We start from the raw sequence: 24421 nt of genomic DNA, 5'->3' as shown, positions 1-24421 counted from the left end.
ACTTTTGTGTCTGAGTTTTTGTCAATTCACTCAAACAAAATGTTGAATTTACAAAACTTTATATAATTACGGATGTAATGGAAGTATTGTTTCAAAATTGTAAATAAGGTGTCTTATTGGTTTTAATTCTGATGATAAAAAGACAGTCTATTTGGTTTTGACTGTGAAAAAGATGAGCAAAAGCGCCATCTGCTTCTGTTACGAGTCTATGCTCTTAAAATAAGTAACAGAAAAGAGTGAAAGACAACAAGCTTTGTAAAATTTAATAAGTAATTTATTTCCCTAGTATACAAAGTGAAAATGAGAAGAAAAAAACCTACAGTAGTGAATTAAATCCCAAAATAATCCAAGAATTAGATCAGATACAAGTCTTAGTAATTTGAAGTCCTGAATAAAATTCAGTAAAAGTCCCCAAGAAATCTCAAACTGAAGGCAATGACATGTCTGTTATAGTTTAGGGAGTGCTGATCTGTCAACAGTACTTTATTGAATCATAATAATATAATTCCAGGTTTGAATTCAGTATAAATTCCAGTGAATGTCTTTATCCAAGAATTTTATCAGAGCACTTTTGTATTTCCAGAGGAAATAATCACTTGAAATTTTTTTTTGAAAATTTGAAGAAAAGAAAATTCAGCCCAAACTGGTCACAACTTAATACAACTTGAAGGTGCCAGATGTTAAAGCATAAATGGTAAAATCCTCACAGTCACAAGATTATGTAGTTCTCTACTTGACCTCAGGTCACAATTAGCATTTTTTTCTAAAAAAATTACCTAATGGAAAAATAACATTCTAGAATTATCTAATGAGCCTTGTTTCTTTACAACACAATAACCTGTAAAATTCACTTAGAAATCTCCAAAATCCTGATCCAAATCAATATACATGTACATGTATTTACTCCTTCTTTTTTACCTGAATAATATTCCTGATATTAATCTCATACACACAGAGAATAATTTAGCTATGTATTAGTTGTTGACATAAATGAAATAAAAACAATAATAAGGTCAAGTAGAAATTACCTCAATTTTGGACAAAGTCAAGTCCAGCATACAATGTTTCATTACAATAACATGAAATGAAATCAAATTATTTTTTTAAAGCTAACAAATAAACAATTAAATTAAATATACATAACAGTTTCTTAACATAAAGTGATGTAGATGTAGATCATATCCCAGATTATTCTTTGTCTCTTATTAAACAATAGCCACAACAAAATTCACACCAACAATAAACCTAGTAATGATAGATAATTACTATAAACCTAGCAATTATAGATAAATGAATAATAAACTTAGTAATTATAGATAAATGAATAATAAACCAAATGAACATTTTTTTAAATTGAAAAGTATTGGCTCTAAACAGATAATTTTCATTTATTTTATTTGTTTGTGTGTGCATATTCCATGATCTTTAAGAAAACTTTATAACCACTCACAATATGGTTTTGTGCCATGTACATTGCTTGCACTAATAAGTGCAGAAACAAGCATTTATAATGTATGTGAAATTGGAAATCAGGTATATTCTGAGTAGTTATGAAATTGCAAAACTAAATGTGGTACAAGACTTGATTTATTTTGAGTATTTATGAAATTGCAAAGTGTGGTCCAGGTCTCAAGTTTATTTTGAGTACGATAGTTAAAAGATGATAGTGTGGAAATTTAAATTTCAGGAAAAGTGCTTAAAAGATTAAAAAAATTTCTAAACACAGGAAGACATTATAGCATTGCTAGGAAAAGGAACATCTTCGAGTGAAGATGCTGACAGCACAGATGCAGATGATGATGATGATGACGATAATGGTAGTACAACATCTAATGAAGAATCCAGCAGTATGATGGGTTTCACGTTTCCTGGAGTCGGGACAAGGGTTCGTCGTGGAGCTGATTGGAGATGGAACCTGCAGGATCAAAATGGTCCTGGAACTATTGTAGGATATTCCACAGGTATTTGGGTGTGAGTTAATTGATTCTATGCAAGAAAGATTATAAATTTTGTCTCTAATTATCTTTTCAAAACTCATTCAGTATTTCAAAGAGATGATTACTTTTTACAGTGGTCCGAGAAAATGCAGAATCTGAGAAAGTAAGTATATATATATATATATATATATATATATATATATATATATATATATATATATATATATATATATATATATATATATACATATAGGTAGTCTGTTGTTTCTTTCTTCCAAAACAGTTATCTATCTATCTAGTGTTGATGAAATCCCATCCTCTTTGGCTACAAATCTATCATGCATCAAATGTGGAGCTGGAGACTCCCAGGCTGACTAGCAGATGGAGTTGAACTTTGGCTGATCTGTTCTATAAATCATGGATGCACCCCACCCAGCACTAGCATTGCCCCCATTTGGATCATCCATGGAATTTCCACTGTGTGCCCATGGGTAGCTTTGGATAAAGTGATTATTGTTAAGGATTCTTAACATTGTATGTTAAAAATAAAATTTTACTTTTTTCCGACTGTAAATTTCATGCCCAAAGGCAATACCTTTGCCTGTCATGTAAAATAACACTTGTTAGGTTTTCTGTTTGTTTGTTTTATTTGTATCTTATATTTCATATCACCGCTTGCCCAATTCCACTTAACATATCATCATGTAATTCCTCTACTCGGTTCCTCAGATTCATGTTCTTCCATCAAATGCTTTTAGCTTTCATTCTTTTGATGTTTTACAGCACATAAAAAAAAGATCACTTATTCAGAAGTAATTAATATGTTTTGCCAGGGACATACTATGGCAGCCAACCAGGGCTGTTTTCTGTGGCGAGTCCAAACTTGGTACCTACTCAGCCACTACAGCTCTTTCTTTACCATGGAGTCATGTGTTATAAAGTTGGCAACATTTTAAAATTGTTCCCCTGTTATGTTTCAATAAACTCTTACACAGTTTACTTCACAGAATACATTAGCTTGGTCAAGGATTTGTTATCTTTACTTACCTTTAAACATTTTGCAGCGTGGGCATGTTCATTTATTTATTTATTTTTTAAAAATTTTTCAGACAATCCTGGTTGGGTATGGATAGAGTGGGATATACGATTATTTGGGAGTCAAAAAAAAAACCTGTACCGTTATGGGGCTGACGGGGCTTTTGATGTACAGGTGGTGGAAGATATGAGAGTTATCTCTCCTGGAAGGCCCCTGGCCATTGGTTGCCAGGTCAAAAAAGGTTAGTTTTCATCTTCTTTCAATTAAAAGAAATGAATTTTCAGTTACATATGTATTTTTAGTTTATGTCATATTCTAGAGATTAATGATCTAGTAGAGACTAACAAGCTTTTGTCTATCTTTTTATTTATCTGCATAATCAAATTGTTTATCATATGAATAGAAGAGGCCTAAGAAAACTTGTTGGTCAAGATAGAGTATAAATTACTGAGACACTGTTTAACATGAAACAAGACCTTTCTGACCAAGAATTTTTGTCTCGCCTTCAAGCCACAAAAGAGTTTGTTTCAGTGTAAATTTAATATAACCTAAAAGTATCAGACATACAAACTCTTCCACATTTGACTTGATCCCTTGTTATGTTTTTCAAGCTTTATAATCCATTTTGTATACACTAATAATACTGAAAATCAAGATCATTTTGTTGAATCGAAAATGATTTCCAACAGGAAGAAGACCCCTTAAAAAAAATAAAGACTAAGAAAGAACACAGCATAATGCATGCAGTAATATTTAACCATCCTACAATTTAAAGAATGTACATGGACACTGAGTAAAATATTTTACAATTTAAAGAATGTACATGGACAATTATTTTACAGTTTTAAGAATGAATGTGGACAGTGTCATACTGTGTAAAACATTTCAAATGTAGCCCTCTGGAATATATACTTTCCCATAATGGCATAAACAACTACATGCAAAGTTTGAACATATGATGGAATGTAATGTAAATATGCAACTTCCTAAAAATATATACATTATACGTAGTCTGTTGCCTTTGTTAACATTCTGCTTGAGAAAGAAAAACTTGTTATGAATGAAGTTACAGAAAATTGATACCTTTATATGTGACAGTTTTGGATCTAAAAAACATTTTAAATTCTTCAAAATATTACAAAACTTTTAACATCAAAATCCTTTTATCACTTCTAATCTATCATGTACAAACTTATAAAAACAATTGTTTGTTATTACTTCTAATCTTAGACTGTGATGCAAAAACCTTATAAAATCAGATTCTGTCATCACTTCTAATCTGTCATGTACAAAACTTATAAAATCAAATCCTGTTACCACTTTTACTGTTTATGCATTAATAACAGCATTAAGGCCAGACATCATGCTTTAGATGCTGTCCTAACTAGTGATGCTGTATGCATTAATGACAGCATAAAGGCCAGACATCATGCTTTAGATGCTGTCCTAACTAGTGATGCTGTATGCATTAATGACAGCATAAAGGCCAGACATCATGCTTTAGATGCTGTCCTACCTACTCTAATTAAAAATTACAAATCAGTGATCTTCCAGACACATGCAGGAATGGATTAATTATGGTTAACAAGTACTGTAGGGCATGCATGGTTAAAACACTTGACATGGGCACTGACACAGATTAAAGCTGACAGTGCTAATCTGGAGTTTTTGCATCATACAAAGAAATAGCTTTTAAGACTAATCATATGTATTAATAATTAAATGCTTGTAGGTAAGCCATTTAAGAAAGATTATGTTTATTGGCTAATTATCTAATTGTGATTTATGATGTTCATTGTGTACTTGATTAATAGAAAATAGTATTTTTAAATTTTTAAAAAAAATATTAGGGCTTTATTAACCAGGCATGTGGCCTCACTTTAATTTGCAACACTGATGAAGAACAACAAAGTAGTACTCTACAAGTCAGATTTGCTCAAATGATTTTCAAAATAGAAATATCATTACATTTATTTAAGTAGTCACAGCTATCATTTGTCTTCACTCACAAAAGTGAAATTTTGCATGCAGTGCTATGGGTGAGAAATTTAAACCACTTGTAATTAGCAAAGCTCAGAAATCCAACTGCTTTACAGAGCAAATGGATGTGTGATGCCAAAGCTATGTGGTTCATACCAGGTAGCACAGTTCACACCTGCATTCCCCCACAATATAGGAGAACATAAACATACTACAAATAACTGCAGATAAGCAAATCCACTCACACAGCATACAAATGATCAACAAATACTTAACTTTATTTTCTTCTGTTTGTTTTTTGGGTTTATTTTACTTTTCTTTTTTTATTGAGCATCAAAACACCATACATCCATACATATTGTTATGGCAGAGGAGCATGTGGTAGAAGAGGCTACTGAGATGGAAACAGATGGGTTGGTCATACCCCACTAGCAGTCAGAGGCAGCCATGAACTGCCCATCGGTCACTGTCACAAGCCAAACTCCTGAACCCCTAAATCAGAATTATTTGTATTTTTTTAGATAGGCTTCTATATAAAATCTAAAGACAACTAAAATGATTTGACCAATTAGCCAGTCCATGCATCTACATGGGATAGCACAATACAACATTACAGTGCAATACATACACAGTGTACCTATACAATCCCTGGCAAGGATCACTAAATAAAGAAAGGCAAGGAAACCAGCCAGCAGGTATTAAATGCCTAAAGGGGGAAGTATACGCCTTTTTACACACATGTAAAAAGTAATATGGTTCGGGAAGAACCCTTTTTGAAAAACATCAAACTTTTATCCAAATTCTTTTAAAATTTTTATAAATACATGTAACACCAGACTATATTGGAACACAAGCAGAAATAAAATCTTTTAACTTTTGACCAAAATGGGTCCCTTCAAGGTTCTCAGTCTTGTTGTAGATGGAGAGAGGAGATAAACAATAGGTGAGAAGTTTAAACCAATTATATTGTAATTGGCAAGTCTCATAAGCCCTGCTGCTTTAAAGACATTAATGTTACAAATTCGCCAGTGACATACATAGGTAACAGGACATTGTGGTGACTGCACAGATTTTTATTAAATAGATAAATAATTTAAACAGATTAAACAGCATGTGAGATGAATCTTTATGTTCTTGGACAATGCTACCTCACATGGACCTGATCTACGAGCTATGTCTGAGTCACGTGACTTTGATCTTTCACTGCAGTTTTGTGAAAGCAATCAAACCGATGATGAGAATGATAAATATGATGATGAAAATGAATTTTTTTACCCAACTGGCAATGATACAACATACCCTGAAATTTGAGAGCTTATAAGGAGATTAAAAAAATTAATGATTGCTAAGGATGACAGTTATTTGGTTATGGCACAAGAAATAGTCATTAACACAAGCCACATTAGTTAAATAATGATGTAAGAAACAACAGATAACTCTCCATGCCTTCTTCATGCCAGGCTCTTAAATTGTGAACATCGTGAATTATACAGAGTATTTAAAGATTGTGGGGTATCATTCATAATTCCAATGGACTTAAAGTAAAATTATAAAAGTCAGCTATCTCTTGTTGCAAGGACAATATTTCTGTTCAGAGCGACTGTATTTATTCACGTGACAGGATACAATATTTCTATGTGGAGTGACTGTATGTATTCACATGACAGGATACAATATTTCTATGTGGCATGACTGTATGTATTCACATGACAGGATACAATATTTGGTAGGAACATATACTGTTTAGCTGATTTCTTCATTAAATGCATGTATTTAAAATAAAATATAAAAAATAACAGCTTTCTTAATTTTGTGTACTTTTACACAGATCCAGATGCTCTCATAGCTGCATTCTCTATCTCTGTCTTTCTCTCTCTCTCAAAACCAAAACAATTTTGTGGGTCCCAACGGTTTTTGGTTTTGGGGGGTTTCACTCTATGTATGTGTGTGTGTGTGAACAATTTTGTGGGTCCCAACGGTTTTTGGTTTTGGGGGGCTTTCACTCTATGTATGTGTGTGTGTGTGTGCATTTTTTGCAAGATTAAAAGAACTGCATAGAAACTGTCAACTTACCTGAAGAAGGTCACACAGGGTCAGGTTCTGAATATGTCTGTTACAACTGATAATTTAATTTCAGCCAATAATGTATTATACAGGTCCTCAGTGATAATTTAATTTCTGCCAATAATGTATTATACAGGTCCTCAGTGATAATTTATTATCTGCCAAAATTGTATTATACAGGTCCTCAGTGATAATTTAATATCTGCCAATAATGTATTATACAGGTCCTCAGTGATAATTTAATATCTGCCAAAATTGTATTATACAGGTCGTCAGTGATAATTTAATTTCTGCCAATAATGTATTATACAGGCCCTCTGTGAATCCTTAATATCTGCCAATAATGTAGTATACAGGTCCTCAAGTGATAATTTAATATCTGCCAAAATTGTATTATACAGGTCCTCAGTGATAATTTAATATCTGCCAATAATGTATTATACAGGTCCTCAGTGGAAGCAAGGTACTGATGATCCAGAAGCAAATGTTACTGGAACTGTTTATTATGTAAATGAGAGACTGAACAAGGCTAAGGTAAATCAGATTAGGTTATTAGATTAGATTAAATTGGATGAGATAGCCAGATAGACTCCATATTGTTGCTAATGATCGATTTATAGAAAGAAAAAAAAATCTAAAGGGAACATTGTTAATTATTTACCATGCATCCATTTTGGGTTTAAAAAATCATATTGAATGATGTATTTTGTGGTCTAGGTGTGTGATACTATCTTTAAATGCAGCCTCAAGCTGTAGAGGTGCTTTCACATGGAATGATTAATCAGCTAAAAGCTATATGAACTCTGTGCACACCTGAACATACTTTTTTAAGTCATGTATGAACCCATTCTACACTGAAACATACTAGTACTGTATGAACTCAGTGTACACTGGAACACACTCATACTGTATGAACTAAGTGTACAATGGAACATACTAGTGCTGTATAAACTCAGTGTATACTGGAACTTATTATTGCTGCATAAACTCAGTGTATACTGGAACATACTAGTGCTGTATAAACTCAGTGTATACTGGAACATACTAGGGCTGTATAAACTCAGTGTACACTGGAACATGCTAGCCCTGTATGAACTCAGTGTACACTGGAACATACTAGTACTGTATGAACTCAATGTACACTGGAACATGCTAGTGCTGTATGAACTCAGTGTACACTGGAACATGCTAGTCCTGTATGAACTCAGTGTACACTGGAACATGCTAGTACTGTATGAACTCAATGTACACTGGAACATTCTAGTGCTGAATGAACTCAGTGTACACTGGAACATGCTAGTGCTGAATGAACTCAGTGTACACTGGAACATGCTAGTGCTGAATGAACTCAGTGTACACTGGAACATACTAGTACTGTATGACCTCAGTGTACACTGGAACATGCTAGTGTTGAATGAACTCAATGTACACTGGAACATGCTAGTGCTGTATGAACTCAATGTACACTGGAACATACTAGTGCTGAATGAACTCACTGTACACTGGAACATGCTAGTGCTGAATGAACTCAGTGTACACTGGAACATGCTAGTGCTGTATGAACTCAGTGTACACTGGAACATACTAGTGATGCATGAAATCATTGTACACTGGAACATGCTAGTGCTGTATGAACTCAATGTACACTGGAACATGCTGTTTTTGAATGAACTCATTGTACACTGGAACATACTAGTGCTGCATTAAATCATGGTACACTGGAACATGCTAGTGCTGAATGAAGTCAGTGTACACTGGAAGATGCTAATGCTGAATGAACTCAGTGTACACTGGAACATACTAGTATTGTATGAACTGAATGTACACTGGAACATGCTAGTGCTGAATGAACTCAGTGTACACTGGAACATGCTAGTGCTGTATGAACTCAATGTACACTGGAACATACTAGTGCTGCATTAAATCATTGTACACTGGAACATGCTAGTGCTGAATGAACTCAGTGTACACTGGAACATGTTACTGCTGTATGAACTCAATGTACACTGGAACATGCTAGTACTGTATGAACTCAATGTACACTTGAACATACTAGTGCTGGATTAAATCATTGTACACTGGAACATGCTAGTGCTGAATGAACTCTGTGTACACTGGAAGATGCTAGTGCTGTATGAACTTAATGTACACTGGAACATGCTAGTACTGAATGAACTCAATGTACACTTTAACATGCTAGTGCTGTATGAACTCAATCTACACTGGAACATGCTAGTGCTGAATGAGCTGAGTGTACACTGGAACATGCTAGTGCTGTATGAACTCAATCTACACTGAAACATGCTAGTGCTGAATGAGCTGAGTGTACACTGGAACATACTAGTGATGCATTAAATCATTGTACACTGGAACATGCTAGTGCTGTATGAACTCAGTGTACACTGGAACATGCTAGTGCTGAATGAACTCAGTGTACACTGGAACATGCTAGTGCTGAATGAACTCAGTGTACACTGGAACATGCTAGTGCTGTATGAACTCAATGTACACTGGAACGTGCTAGTGCTGAATGAACTCAGTGTACACTGGAACATGCTAGTGCTGTATGAACTCAGTGTACACTGGAACATACTAGTGATGCATTAAATCATTGTACACTGGAACATGCTAGTGTTGTGTGAACTCAGTGTACACTGGAACATGCTAGTGCTGTATGAACTCAGTGTACACTGGAACATGCTAGTGCTGTATGAACTCAGTGTACACTGGAACATGCTAGTGATGTATGAACTCAGTGTACACTGGAACATGCTAGTGCTGTTTTGATTCAATGATTAGGTGAGAGATCTGTCTAGACCAGCAACATGACCATTAATAGATTTTAAAAAGTGACCAATACTAGATTACAAAAAATGGCCATTAACAGATTTTATAAAATGGCCAGTAGATTAAAAAAAATTTAATGGATTTAAAAATGTGATCATTAACAGATTACAATGTCTGCAATAGATTTTTGGTCAAAAATTCATTTTGTATCATCCTCACTATTTGGCAAGATTGATATGGATAAATATAATTGATCATTGTTCAATAATCAAATGGTCAGGACAGACTGTAAATCAATCAAAACGTTTTACCTGATTCCCAACACTACAACAAAGACAATCCACTAATCCACTTCATGTATTCTAGCTTTTTTTGTCTTTCTCAGAAGTCAAACAAAATATGTAAACTGGAATTTTGCAGCATTGCTGCATAATCACCACATGTTTCTCTGTTAGCTCTTTCCTCTGCACAAGTGATATCACATGACCTCCCAACCTGCACCCCTAGGAAATGAGACAAAAGTTTTCCAACCATTTTGTAAATGCACAACAGATAATACCCAATCATATCCCAAGGTTTATTTCCATCTGGAAAAGTGTACAGGGAGTTGTGTGACATTGTGCATGGAAAGTTTACAAGGAGTTATGTGACATCATGCATGGAAAGGTTGTGTGACATCATGCATGAAAAGTGTAAAAGGACTTGCATGACACCATGCATGACAAGTGTACATGGAGTTGCATGACAAGAGTACAAGGACTTGCATGACACCATGCATGACAAGTGTACAAGGACTTGCATGACAAGTGTACAAGGACTTGCATGACACCATGCATACATGCAAGAGCAATATCAATAAAAGTGCAGCTGGAAATTAAGTGACTTGCTCATCCGCTGATCAAAGTTAATGATAGCATTCAGTTTAAGATTTGTGAGTCTTGTGTGACTTGGTTAATTAGCTGGCACAACTCTCTCATTCAAACTATTATTTAATTAGTCCCATTGTCTATCACCAAGAAGGCCTGAAACACACAATTTGGTCCTTCTGTCAAAAATGGTATGTCTTTAAAATGATGCTAATGTGAATTTTTAGATCAAGGGATGAAACTAAATGCACAACAAATCAGAAATGCACATATACTGTACCCTTCTTTGTACATCAGGATGTTTTCTTACATCTTGGAAAATAGAAATATAAATGCAGAAATAATATTTAGGTTTTTACTTCAAATCAACTGAAATGTAACAGATGGCAAACTTATAATCTGATAATTCATAAAGTTTCTTCTCCCACCACTAAAATTCTGATTAGTAAGGACTTGAAATAAACAAATCAGCTCAAATAATACAGGAAGAACAAATCATCAACTTGTGGCAATGTCTGATCCAGTATTGAGACCTCTAGATCAGTGGTTGGCAACCCACAGCGCACATGATACATCCAGTACTGAGACCTCTAGATCAGTGGTTGGCAACCCACGGCACACATGCTACAAGGTGGCACATCAAGAAGTTTTGTGTGACATGCGAAGGCAGCCAAAAATCTCGACTTTAACAGTGTTACTCTCTTACTGGTGGGATGTGCTCATTCATTTTGTAATTAATCTGGAAAAAAGTAGCATGCTCAATAAAATAGGTTGCTGACCCCTGCTCTAGATGATTCAAGTCTGCATCACCAATTTGATAAAAGGTGATTTTTCATAGCAATTTTTCTAGTTGGTGAAAATAAATATTCCAAGTCAAAACTTTCAGAATTTCTTTGTAAATTTTGCTCATTATCCTATATTTCTAAGGTTGCCTGGTCAGATGGAAGAAAAGGAAAATACTCTTTTGGAATTCCAGGAAAAAATGAAATCGAATATTGGTGAGTAGGTTATTCTTATACTACATGCTGACTTCATTGTAAAACATTGCAAGCAAGGAAAAGAGTTTATTCATTATACTTGTGCATCTTATTCATACAAAGAATGGATTAGCCTCAAATCTGTCATGAATGGATTAGCCTCAGATCAGTCATGCTGGATTAGCCTCAGATCTGTCATGAATGAATTAGACTATGATATGTCATGATGGATTAGTCTCAGATCAGTCATGCTGGATTAGCCTCAGATCTATCATGAATGAATTAGACTATTATGCCATGATGGATTAGCCTCAAATTTGTCATGATGGCTTAACCTCAAATCTGTCATGATGGATTAGCCTCAGATCAGTCATGCTGGATTAGCCTCAGATCTGTCATGAATGAATTAGACTATGATATGTCATGATGGATTAGCCTCAGATCAGTCATGCTGGATTAGCCTCAGATCTATCATGAATGAATTAGACTATTATGCCATGACGGATTAGCCTCAAATTTGTCATGATGGCTTAACCTCAAATCTGTCATGATGGATTAGCCTCAGATCAGTCATGCTGGATTAGCCTCAGATCTGTCATGAATGAATTAGACTATGATATGTCATGATGGATTAGCCTCAGATCAGTCATGCTGGATTAGCCTCAGATCTATCATGAATGAATTAGACTATTATGCCATGATGGATTAGCCTCAAATTTGTCATGATGGCTTAACCTCAAATCTGTCATGATGGATTAGCCTCAGATCTGTAATGAATGGATTAGCCTAAGATCTGTCATGATGGATTTGCCTCAAATCTGTCATGATGGATTAGCCTTGGATCTGTCTTGATGGATTTGACTCAAATCTGTCATGATAGATTTGCCTCAGATCTGTCATGAATGGATTAGCCTCAGATCTGTCATGATGGATTTGCCTCAAATCTGTCATGATGGATTAGCCTCTTTTCTGTCGTGATGGATTTGACTCAAATCTGTCATGATGGATTAGCCTCAGATCTGCCATGATGGATTAGCCTCAGATCTGTCATGATGGATTTGCCTCAGATCTGTCATGATGGATTTGCCTCAAGTCTCTCATGATGGATTAGCCTCAAATCTGTCATGATTGAGTTGTCTCAGATCTGTAATGAATGATTTAAGATTGATCTGTCATTACATGATGTGCCAGCAGATCAGGTTTTGTGTTTTTGGTTCTACTTATGGTCTTTCAACAAACTGTCAAATCCAGAGTCTACTGTGTGTATTCATGCACAAGTCAGATTCAGATGCAAACAGAACAGACCTAAATCAGACATCACATCATTTGCCAGCAGACCTGGGTCCATGCAGTTCTTTAGAACTGATCAGTAGAACAAACTACACAGACCTTGATTTGCTATCCCATAATGTGCCATCAGATGTAGTCTATTCAGTTCGCTAGGACTAATCAGTGTAACAAATAACATTGTGCCATAACATAATGTACCAGCAGATCTGGGTTGATATAGGATAAAAGAGAACAATATAGATCTTGATCTGAATTAAAAAATGTACCAGCAGATCTGGGTCGATATAGGACTAAAGAGAGCAATATAAATCATAATCTACATTAAAAAATGTACCAGCAGATCTGGGTCGATATAGGACTAAAGAAAGTAAATATATAGATCCTGATCTGAATTAAAAAATGTACTAGCAGATCTGGGTCGATATAGGACTAAAGAGAGTAAATATAAAGATCCTGATCTGCATTCAAATAATGAGCCAGCAGCTGTAGACATATGCCGTTTTTGTGGCATTTTCACATTCAACCAAAAATAACTCTAATAAAGTTGTAAAAGCATTTGACTTTAGGGAAAGTGCTAATTACTATGTCAGGCTGATTTTAAGGAAAATGCTATGCTAGTTAGCATTTGTGGCTATCTCTGATTTGGTGTTTCATCATTTAATTAATAACAGATCTTGGTTTGCATCATTCAAATTTTTTGATGAATGTTAAATGTGGTTTCATACAAGAGTTGGATTCACTTTAAAATAAAGTATAGAATTTTAAGAAAATATGTCAGACGTATGACTAGGAATACATTAACACCCACAATGATTTGTGAATGTACTTCCTGACTCATCATTATTTAGACCATAATGTTTAAAAATGATTCCTGAATTATGTTTGTAAATGTGTATTTTCTTCTCTGTATTGACAATTTAGTGGTCCACTGACACCAAATGAGCCTGGCCCACTGAGACTCTCAGACTTATATTCTAACCGTCAATCTCAGGATATGCCAAAGCTAGGATGTAACTGTTCCGAATGTCAAGTCAAACAACGCATGATCCAACAACAGAATGGTAATCAATTAGATCAATATGAAGACACCATGCTTCAAGATCCAAGAATGGGACAACCAGAAGAGGTAATGAATAGGTATGGCTTGGGTAGATACAGACAGCAGCAGGATCTACAAAGGTATGTACACGATTCAAATAGCCAGCAATTGGATGCTTACAGACAAGATTTTGCCTCCTCTCCAACAGATTTTCTCAGGGAGGGTGACATCACAGAAAGGAGCTATTTTTCAGACTCTTCTGATTTGTCAGATTCATCTGATGAAATTCCATCCATACCATGGGTCACCCCAAGTGACAATGAGATGCCAAAGCAAGACTATGAATTACCGGAATCACAAATTGATCAATATATCATTGATGATTATAAGTCCCAAGAATCACCCAAAGTCCAAGAAATGAATCTCCTGAATAAACGTTGGCATGCTGAAGTTCCTGAAAGCAAGGAGCATCAAAGCAGACTGCCCAAAGAGCTTCTTGTGAGCCGTTCTGGTAGACAGGACAGAAGACAAAAACTGGACGATAAGTTTTCCCAAAGCCTGTCATTTGAAGTTGGAAAAACTACTAAGCCAAACAAAAAGGGAAACAAAAACGCTAAACCAAAGGTTTTATGAATAACAGAATTATTATTATTATTATTATATATATATATATATATATATATATATATATATATATATATATATATATATATATATATATATATATAATGATTTGCTTCAATTGGATCCTTAACACTGCGGCAGTAACATACCAACTGATACTCAATAATGTGATGGTAACATACCAATTGGAGTGAAATACTCAATACTGTGATGGTAACATACCTACTGCAGTGAAATATTCAATACTTTGATAGCAACATAACTACTGTCATGAAATTCTCTACCGTGATAGTAACATATCTACTGCAGTGATATACTCAATACTGTGATAGTGAAATACGATGATACATAGAGGATCTATATGTTTTTTGAGTGGATATAAGGAAATATTTCACTCACAAAATGATAACATATTTTCATGAGTGGCAACATCATGAATCACAAAACAAAAATGTTCCCACTTCATGAGTGAACTATATCCTTTCTACTTAAAAAAGTGTAGATTTTTCATCATGTATAATTTAAGGCAAAAACCTACAATTTTTTATTTATTTGTTTCTTCATTATCTGACAATATCATTAATGTCTGCTTTATGACATCAGTAATAAGAGGTTCCAAAACTGTACAAATAATTTTAGACCACAGACCTTTTTTTTTACAAATTTAGATTTATGATATAAATGTAGTAAGAAAATGTCAAAATTTTCTTAGTTTAAAGAGAAAATAAATCCCTTTCATATATATATATACATAATTTTGTTTAATTTTTTCATCTGATGTTCTGACATTTTCTTACTACAGAAATAAGGTTTCAAAGGTATGTGGTTTGCCTATTCCTTGGAGTAGTGTGAATTATGCTTTAGGTGCTGAATCAATCCCCATTCACAAGCAGCTGTTTATAAAGGCAGAAAGGCTGCAATTACGGCCAGTTGACAGATTTAAGACATATATGACATATTAAATGACATTATGCCAGTTATTTCTGTATCAATGCTTTCTGCACTATATTTTTCGGTCAGAGGCAAACCATCAGATATTTGATCCTCCCAAGTTTTGTCTTGACAGTTTATCTTTCTGTTCTGTCTTGCTATCTTTTTTTTTCAACATGACACACTGCTGTTGTACTTTAGACCTTTCCCTAGTGGCTGATTAATGGATCAACTCAATCAGATTACCTCCATAGTTTCTGCAGTATTCCAACAGATCTCCAGCATATATGTACTTGTATTTCAACAATATTAATAGATATGGAATTGAGATCATGGAGGAAAGGCAAATGAGATGATGATCTGGTCAACAAAATATTAAAATATTGTTCATAGTGTACTAAAAATTGCAGGAACCACAGGTAACTGTGTGATCTCCAATTCTGAACTGTGTAGCAAGTACTGAGTTGATAAAGCATATATCTTTATCGTTAGATATTAAAGCAAAATTTGCAGCCTGTCAGTTTGTCATTCCATATTTTGTCCCCTTAATATTTTAACAATCCCTGTCTTGCGTAGGAAAGAACATGTTTTGTTTTGGTATTTGTTTGTATCATTGGCACACATTATTGGCTACATTATGCCAAGGAAATGAAATCTAAGTGCTTTTCCCAAGGAACACAGAGGCAGTCAATTCAGACTGGCCTGTATCAAACCCGTGACCTCTGGAGTCCAGTACTCTACTAACTGAACTACAAGGCTCACACAGAATAACATGTACATTTCTATTACAAGTCTTTTTCCAAAAAAATAATTAAAACTGACATAAAATCATTCATGATGAATGTACTCAACATGTGTTTTAATCCCTGTGATATATATCTATATGAATAATTACTGTCATTATTATTTCAATGCATACTGTTACTAATACTGGTTAGTGTACATCTTTAAATACTTGAAAATCTGGTTTTCATATGGTCATTTTAGCACATCACTATCTTATCTACCATCATTTTTATTATTTCCTTACAAAATCAATATATTTGTCCATATATTTTTGATAGATTTCCCAATAGAAAATACCAATAATTTTAAATCATTGCTGAAAGCTTGCACTAACAGCCCTTGTTACAAATGGATCAGCAGTTAAAGTATGTATTCAAAGAAGACCCTATGATGTCCCTTCAAAACCTTAAATATTTATTCATTATTAACTGTAAATTAATAGATGATGATTATATTTTTGGGACATCAGAAAAGCCTTAAAAATAATCCATTAAAACTGTTGATTCCATTTAAAAATTGTAATCATCCCATTAAAATAAATTGAACATTGCATTCAGACTGTTTAACATACATGCCAAGCCCCAAAGAGGTATAAGTAAAGTTATTGCTATTATAAGTGTCAAAAAAGCATAATTTTGTCAGAAAACGTGTAATCTAGATATTACATGCCAGGATAACAGCACACATGAAAAAGATACATTTAGTTTTGCTACTAACCTGGTTCTACAGCTGGTCAAAATTCTTGTCACAAAGGTCAAAATCTATATTAATTAGAACCAGAATACAAACACAAAACATACTGAAAAATTATTTATATTAGCATTCACTTCAACTAGTCTACATGTGTAACTTTCGCTGAATGATTGCGAACTGAATTCACCATTTATCGCTCTTCAATTTAATGCTGAAATATATTACCAGCCTTGTCATATTATGTAATTAATGAGTAAAAGGTCAAGGTGACCATCTATATGTACATGTATTATTACATTAAAAGATATTTAAATGATAAAAATTACCTAAAATTCCCCCCAGAAGATGTATAATTTAAAACTGAAGTAAAGTAGACATAAGTCCATTAAAATGCAAAATATGAACTTTCAAAACATTCACTGAAAGAAATTAGAGGAATGCAAAGTCATGAGAGGTCTTCACCATAAGAGGTCAGTGATCATATCTGAATCATTATGTTTCAAAACACAACTAGGAAATATCATATTGATTGCTTACTGTAATTACTCTATAAATGGTAAATTGTATAAATTTATATATGCATCGCTTAGATATAAACCAAAGTGCTAAATACTCCACCTAACAGTCAAATCTACACACTGTTCCCCTCTCCCCTTCTTGGCAACAGTTGATGTATCTGAATATGCATTTAATATCCTACCTAAAGTCACTCTGTGGTTTACAAAATGTATTAATTTTGCTTGTCATCCACAAATAGAACCATGTGATTGCATTTATAGTAAAGTAAATTGCACCTGCATATGTGGAGTCACTGTGTATTGCTGTGGCTGTCTATAGGACTCATGGTACTAATTCAGTTCCCATAGTAAACCTATGCAAACACCATGATATTAAAAATTCAATAACTTAAAATTTTTGAGTGTTCATGATCAAACCTATATTTATTAGTATAGATGAAACCCAAATGTCAGCTTCTGTGTAGAGGAAAGGATATGAGTTACAGCATTTTCTGGACCTGCATGTGTTTGAAACATGTACTTTCAATTCTGTACCAAAGAGTCAGGTGCTAATTTTAGTAATGAGTGTTCCAAACTCAAGACTGTTAAAGGACTGAAATTCTATCAATAAAACAATGTCTCTATTTTTTTTCCACTTACAACTAGGATAAGCTCTCAAAAGGTTCTTTTTCCTACAACATAACTTACATTATTAACCAATCCTGGTCAGCCTAACCCATATATACTCTATTTTATGTTCACCTATTTCCAGGCTGGTTCCCATTTTTTCATACCATTAGTACCGTGTGTCCTACAGTTGCTATGAAAAGCAAATTTGGAAAGTTCTCTTATGCTATTCCTAGGGCTGTTCCATTACATGGGACCCAGGGAAGGCACTTTTAAAGTGGAGTATGTGTGTGATTAGGATTTTTAACGTAGCTTTAACAATTTTTCAGTCATATCGCTACGATGTCTGCAGTGTGGCAGTTTATAGTGATGTCTAGCACTGGGGCATCATGCCGCAGACATGTAGCATGATGTCCCACCCACTCACATTATTCTGACACCAGGCTGACCAGTCCAAACACTAACCTCTTAATGCCAAGTGCCTAGCGAGGCAGCTGTTAGTACCATTTTTGTAAGTCTCTGGTATGACTCGGCCGGGGTTCGAACCCACGAACTCCCACTTCCAAGGCGGACGCTCTAACCAATATATCAACTCCATGAAATCAAAGTACCCTGGCATATTTTGTTTCAAAAGTGCCTTCCCTCGGTACCATGTATGATTAAATGAAACAGTTCTTATACAGCAGTCATCTTTTTAAGAATATTCTCAAATTTATAAAAGTGGAATTAAAGAGATGATAATAAAAATGACAAAACATTTGATTGTTTTATTTTTATTTTTTAATGTAGCAAAAAAGTGTAATCCATACACAGGTGAATGGAAAACATAATTTGGTGAAGAAAAGCAAAATGATTATGTCAAAAGTACATAATGGCTGGCATGTATTGTGAAATCATTTCATTCATAAAGTAATCATTCCTTTCAAACAATGCAATCATTCCATTCCAACAGTGTAGTCAATCCATTTAATGTGTGATCATACCATTCAAGCAGAGTAGTCATGCCTTGAAACAGTAATCATTTTATTCAGAGTAATCATGCCATTCAAACAATGTAAACATTCCATTCAAACAATGTAGTCATTTCATTTAAATTGTAATCATACCATTCAGAGTAATCATTCCTTTCAAACAGAGTAATCATTTCATTCAAACAGATTGATCATTTCATTCAAACAATGTAAACATTCCATTCAGACAGTATAGTCATTCCATTTAATGTGTAATCATACCAATCAAACAGTAATCATTCCTTGAAACAGTAACCATGTAATCATTCCATTCAAACAGAGTAATAATTTCATTCAAACAATGTAAACATTCCATTCAAACTGTGTTGGCATTCCATTTAATGTGCATTCATACCACTCAACAGAGTAATCTTTCAATGAAACTCTGATCAATCCATTTAAATAGAGTAACAATTCCAAAGATTACCATTTAAGTGAATAAAGGATGGGAGAAATATTTCTCTAGGTTAAGTTCTGAAAATTAAAAATCTAAATGTATTGAGAATACAGATGGACTGGAAGGTTCGAGTAATGCTACATTAAACAGGATGAAACTTGGAGTGTTCAGGTAATAGTACATTAAACAGGATGAAACTTGGAGTGTTCAGGTAATAGGACATTAAACAGGATCAAACCTGAAGTCTTCAGGTAATACTACATTAAACATTAAAGGATGAACATAGCTTGTAAGATATTGATAGTTATCTTCCTTTTATGATTATAAGACAATAGCACCATCCCTCCTCTAAATACAGGTAATCTAAATTAAACCTTAAGCTGTTGCTTCTTTTATTCCTAAAAGAGAATGGATTAAAATATTACTAAAAACATGCTGATAAAGAAGTTTTAGCAATTACCATTCATGAGCATTTTCTACTTAAATGATTCCATATTGCTTTAAGGGCTCCATACTTGTGCTGTTAAACTATATAAAGGGAGGTAACCACCCAATTAATGATTTCCTTTATGGGTGCGATTTTGAGTTCTATCCCTTTACATATCTTCACTGGCTTTTCAAGGGCAAAATGCCAGATGAGCTAACAATAGAATGAGGAATCGGAAGGAATGCCATAGACTTTGGAGATTCCAAGCCAAAAAATGAACACTAAACCAAACCAAACCAAGAACAATAATGAAAAGCTGTATCTTGGTAGTTCAGCTGCTGAATGATCCATGAGAAGTGCAAATGGCACTTCATCGTTTGTATTGTAAAATTTCTTTAGGTAGAAACCTAAAATTTATAACACAAAATTTTGTCCTGATATCATGAGACCAGTTTCATTAAAATTTCTCAAGTGGTTGTAAGCTTACATACAGTGCAGAGAAACAGCAACAATTTTATATTTTCCTTTCTTCTGAGCTTGACTTTTGATCCTGGAATCTTCCTATGCACATGTATGCGACACTGTGACTGGACATAAAAATCTGGATAAAGTTTCATTACAATATTTTCTGAAGTTTGAAAGTGTTCATCCTGACAAAGAAATCAGTCAAACTGAAACTGGTGACAAATTTACTTTCCTTTCCTTGACCTTAACCTCTGAGCAAAGGGATTCAACCACATAGTCAACAACAGTCATAATGAATAGGACGGTAAAGCATCATGAAATATGTAAATACACTAACATAAATGTTACAGACCAGACATGGAAATTATTCCAACTAAGACTCTTAACAATGTAAACTTTTTCCTATATGATCATGACTTTTGAGCTAGAGATCAGACAATGGATGATACCAGACACCACCTAGTCAAAATCTATGTCCAGCAAACATTTGCACACAGGAACATGTCTATTATCTCAATAATCTGTCTCCAAAAACTAGAATTCCAAGGAATTATATCCCATCAAAGGATGGTAGAAATGTTCATTGATTCCATGCTTGATAGTTATCCATTCAAGGGATGGTAGCTTGTTGCCATGTAGAAACTAGAATTCCGAGGAATTATATCCCATCAAAGGATGGATGTAATGTTCATTGATTCCATGCTTATCAAGGAATGGTAGCTTGTTGCCATGTAGAAAAGTTTTAACCTAGACCATAATCATTTATTGATACTGAAACATCAATGTGACCCACTCAACTGATTATATCATATCTGGGACAAAGGTCATGATGACACACAAAATAATACCAAGTAAGATCAGTGACATCATTGTGATCCAATCAACTGATTATATCTTATTTGGGACAAAGGTCATGACACACAAAATCATACCAAGTAAGATCAATGACATCATTGTGACCCAATCAACTGATTATATCTTATTTAGGACAAAGGTCATGACACACAAAATCGTACCAAGTAAGATCACTGACATCATTGTGACCCAATCAACTGATTATATCTTATTTGGGACAAAGGTCATGACACACAAAATCATACCAAGTAAGATCAATGACATCATTGTGACCCAATTAACTGATTATATCTTATTTGGGACAAAGGTCATGACACACAAAATCATACCAAGTAAGATCACTGACATCATTGTGAAACTGATTATATCTTATTTGGGACAAAGGTCATGACACACAAAATCATACCAAGTAAGATCAATGACATCATTGTGACCCAATCAACTGATTATATCTTATTTGGGACAAAAGTCATGATGACATACAAAATCATACCAAGTAAGATCACTGACATCATTGTGACCCAATCGACTGATTATATCTTATTTAGGACAAAGGTCATGATGACACACAAAATCATACCAAGTAAGATCAATGACATCATTGTGACCCAATCAACTGATTATATCTTATTTGGGACAAAAGTCATGATGACATACAAAATCATACCAAGTAAGAGCACTGACATCATTGTGACCCAAATGACTGATTATATCTTATTTGGGACAAAGGTCATGATGACACACAAAATCATACCAAGTAAGATCAATGACATCATTGTGACCCAATCAACTGATTATATCTTATTTGGGGCAAAGGTCATGATGACGCACAAAATCATACCAAGTGAGATCACTGACATCATTGTGACCTAATCGACTGATTATATCTTATGTAGGCTAAAGCTCATGAGACACAAAATAATACCAAGCAAGATTTATGCAGTTATTCGTGTTTTCTGAGATATCTTCTCAAACACCAAGACTGAGAATCATTATAATAAAACCAAAAATCAGACTTATACATGGATCCAAATATATCAATATCAAACAACACTCAGAATAAAGCTGTCCAGGATATGTCAATGCATAAGAGCACATTCAGTCAGTGAAATGCAAGATGACACTGAATTCCACTCAAACTAGATGTACAATCCTCCCTTCTACTGCATATCATGTCAATGACCATGCCCATCTGGTACTTCATGTAACCCCTTCCAACAGGGATAGCATGTGTCTCTCAATCACTTGTTGAACTGAAGAAGAAAAAATTGTTTAAAAAGCATTTAATTTTTAGAATGGTATTTAGTAACTAATTCACATAAAATGTATGAAATATGTAAAATAATGCCTAAATTAAGCAAGCCAGGGCATGCAAATACTGTACTTATTAAATAAGTTCTTTGACAAATGCAACATTTTGATGTTTATTAAAAATAATGGCTTAATTTTCAAGCCTAAAAAACCTCACAAACATGAAATTACATAAACAGTAAATTACAAATATTTTGTTCATGTATTTGGTGAAAAAGAAAATTTCTGATGAAAATGTTTTGGATTAATATGTAAATCTCTATCTTGCTCTGAAATTAAATTTAAAGAATATAAAAACCCAAAAGATTGAAATAGAATACAAAAAACTTCAACTTCAAATATAAGAAAAAGAAATAGAAATGAAAATGCAAATGCAGAAAGGAGAAAGAGAAAGGGAAGAGCAGCAAATGCAAATATAAATTTAAATGAAGAGAGATGCAAGTGCAAAAAGAGAGATGCAAAAGAAACTGCAGATGCAAAAGGATGAGAGAGATGGAAATGCAACTGAAATTCAAAAAAATTAGAACTGGCAAGCAGAAAGCACTCCACTCAAAAGAGTTCTGATTTAGATGTTACCAAAATATTATCTTAGTACCCCTTTCAAAGAAAATGAAGAAGATCAATATTTTCATCACTATGAAAATATAGCCAAGAATTTAAAATTACCAAATGGCACTGGACTTTACTACTAGAGATTGTACTTAATGAAAAAGCTCATAAAGTTTATACTTCAGTGTCAGGTGAAGCCAGTGCTGATTATGATTTAGTCAAGGAATGTATCTTGAAGAAAGATTATGAGTTGGTATATGTGGCATATCAACAGATGTTCTGGAATTGTAGAAAAGAAAATAGCCAAACCCATGTCAAGTTCACTAGGAGAAAAGAAAAATTTATTTGACAGGTGGTGTGCATAAAAAAGATTGGTAAAAAATTACAAATAGACAACTCATGTTAATCGAAGAGTTCAAGAATTCATAGACATAAAGACTTATCCTGATGAACACCATGCAGTTGCTTTGGAAAATGCTGCTCATAAAGCTGACTACTATTCCTTGGCTCACAAAGTTTCATTTGTCAGTGAGTTTTCGTCTCAGCAGGCTGTTAGTAAGAAACTGATCAGTCTCATATGAGTCCTTACAAATTTAAATTTGGTAAAACATATAATAATCAAACATTTGAGACTGAACAGAAATCTTTATCTATTCCAACATGCACTCATTGCAAGAAAATATGGCATGTTATTTCTGATTTAAAACAATAAACAACAGGATAAAGACAGAGCTGTTCCAAAAATGCTCTTGTTTCTCAGATGTGAAAGTCATGGTCATGTATTCAAAACAAAACATCAGTTGGGTCTAACAAACCCCAGTCTGATTTTATTATGGAAAATTATGAACCATTCATTTTGGTAGGTTCAATAACACTTATTGGTGATTCTGCTAATCCTATCCCTATTAAAATATTAAGGGACACAGGAGCATCTCAGAGTCTTTTATTAGCAAGTACTTTGCCTTTGTCTGAGAAATCTTCTTCCTCTCAGTGTTCTTGAGCAGGGAGTTGAGTGTGGCGTTATTCAAATTCCACTTGATAATGTTAGTTTATCATCAGACTTAGCTTCAAGATGAGTGACTTTCAATGCTGTGAATTCTTTGCCCATTGAGGATGTTCATTTATTGCGAGGCAATGACTTAGCTGAAGATTAGGCTGTGGTTAATCCACTTGTAACAGCTCAGCCTTGTTTGGATCAAAAGGAGGATACTATTGAGAACGAAATCCCTGATTTAAACCCTGCCTATGCAGTTACTAAAGCTATGGAAAAAAAG

At 34.1% G+C, this 24421-nt stretch overlaps 2 protein-coding genes across 3 annotated transcripts in view; one reads left to right on the top strand and one right to left on the bottom strand.

Annotated features, from left to right (window-relative positions):
- The window catches only part of LOC149800831 (uncharacterized), an 82732-nt gene extending 63840 nt beyond the window's left edge, over positions 1-18892 (top strand). For both annotated transcript variants that reach the window (XM_089954831.1, XM_089954832.1), the window contains exons 14-18: positions 1727-1961; positions 3047-3214; positions 7463-7551; positions 11598-11668; positions 13859-18892. In XM_089954831.1, coding sequence (XP_089810957.1) covers positions 1727-1961; positions 3047-3214; positions 7463-7551; positions 11598-11668; positions 13859-14609 — 1314 coding nt within the window. In that variant the 3' untranslated portion in view covers positions 14610-18892. The remainder of the gene's footprint in view (positions 1-1726; positions 1962-3046; positions 3215-7462; positions 7552-11597; positions 11669-13858) is intronic.
- LOC149800830 (ankyrin repeat family A protein 2-like) overlaps positions 18891-24421 on the bottom strand; it is a 44017-nt gene continuing 38486 nt past the window's right edge. Inside the window, exon 8 of the mRNA XM_089954834.1 lies at positions 18891-22540. Within this exon, the coding sequence (XP_089810960.1) occupies positions 22488-22540 (53 nt within the window). The 3' untranslated portion in view covers positions 18891-22487. The remainder of the gene's footprint in view (positions 22541-24421) is intronic.

The sequence above is a fragment of the Sinohyriopsis cumingii genome, chromosome 4 (genome assembly GCF_028554795.1).
Source record: "Sinohyriopsis cumingii isolate HCF-2022 chromosome 4, ASM2855479v2, whole genome shotgun sequence".
Classification (NCBI taxonomy): domain Eukaryota; kingdom Metazoa; phylum Mollusca; class Bivalvia; order Unionida; family Unionidae; genus Sinohyriopsis; species Sinohyriopsis cumingii.
The sequence above is the reverse complement of the archived record's forward strand: the minus strand, read 5'-3'. Positions and strand labels throughout refer to the sequence as shown.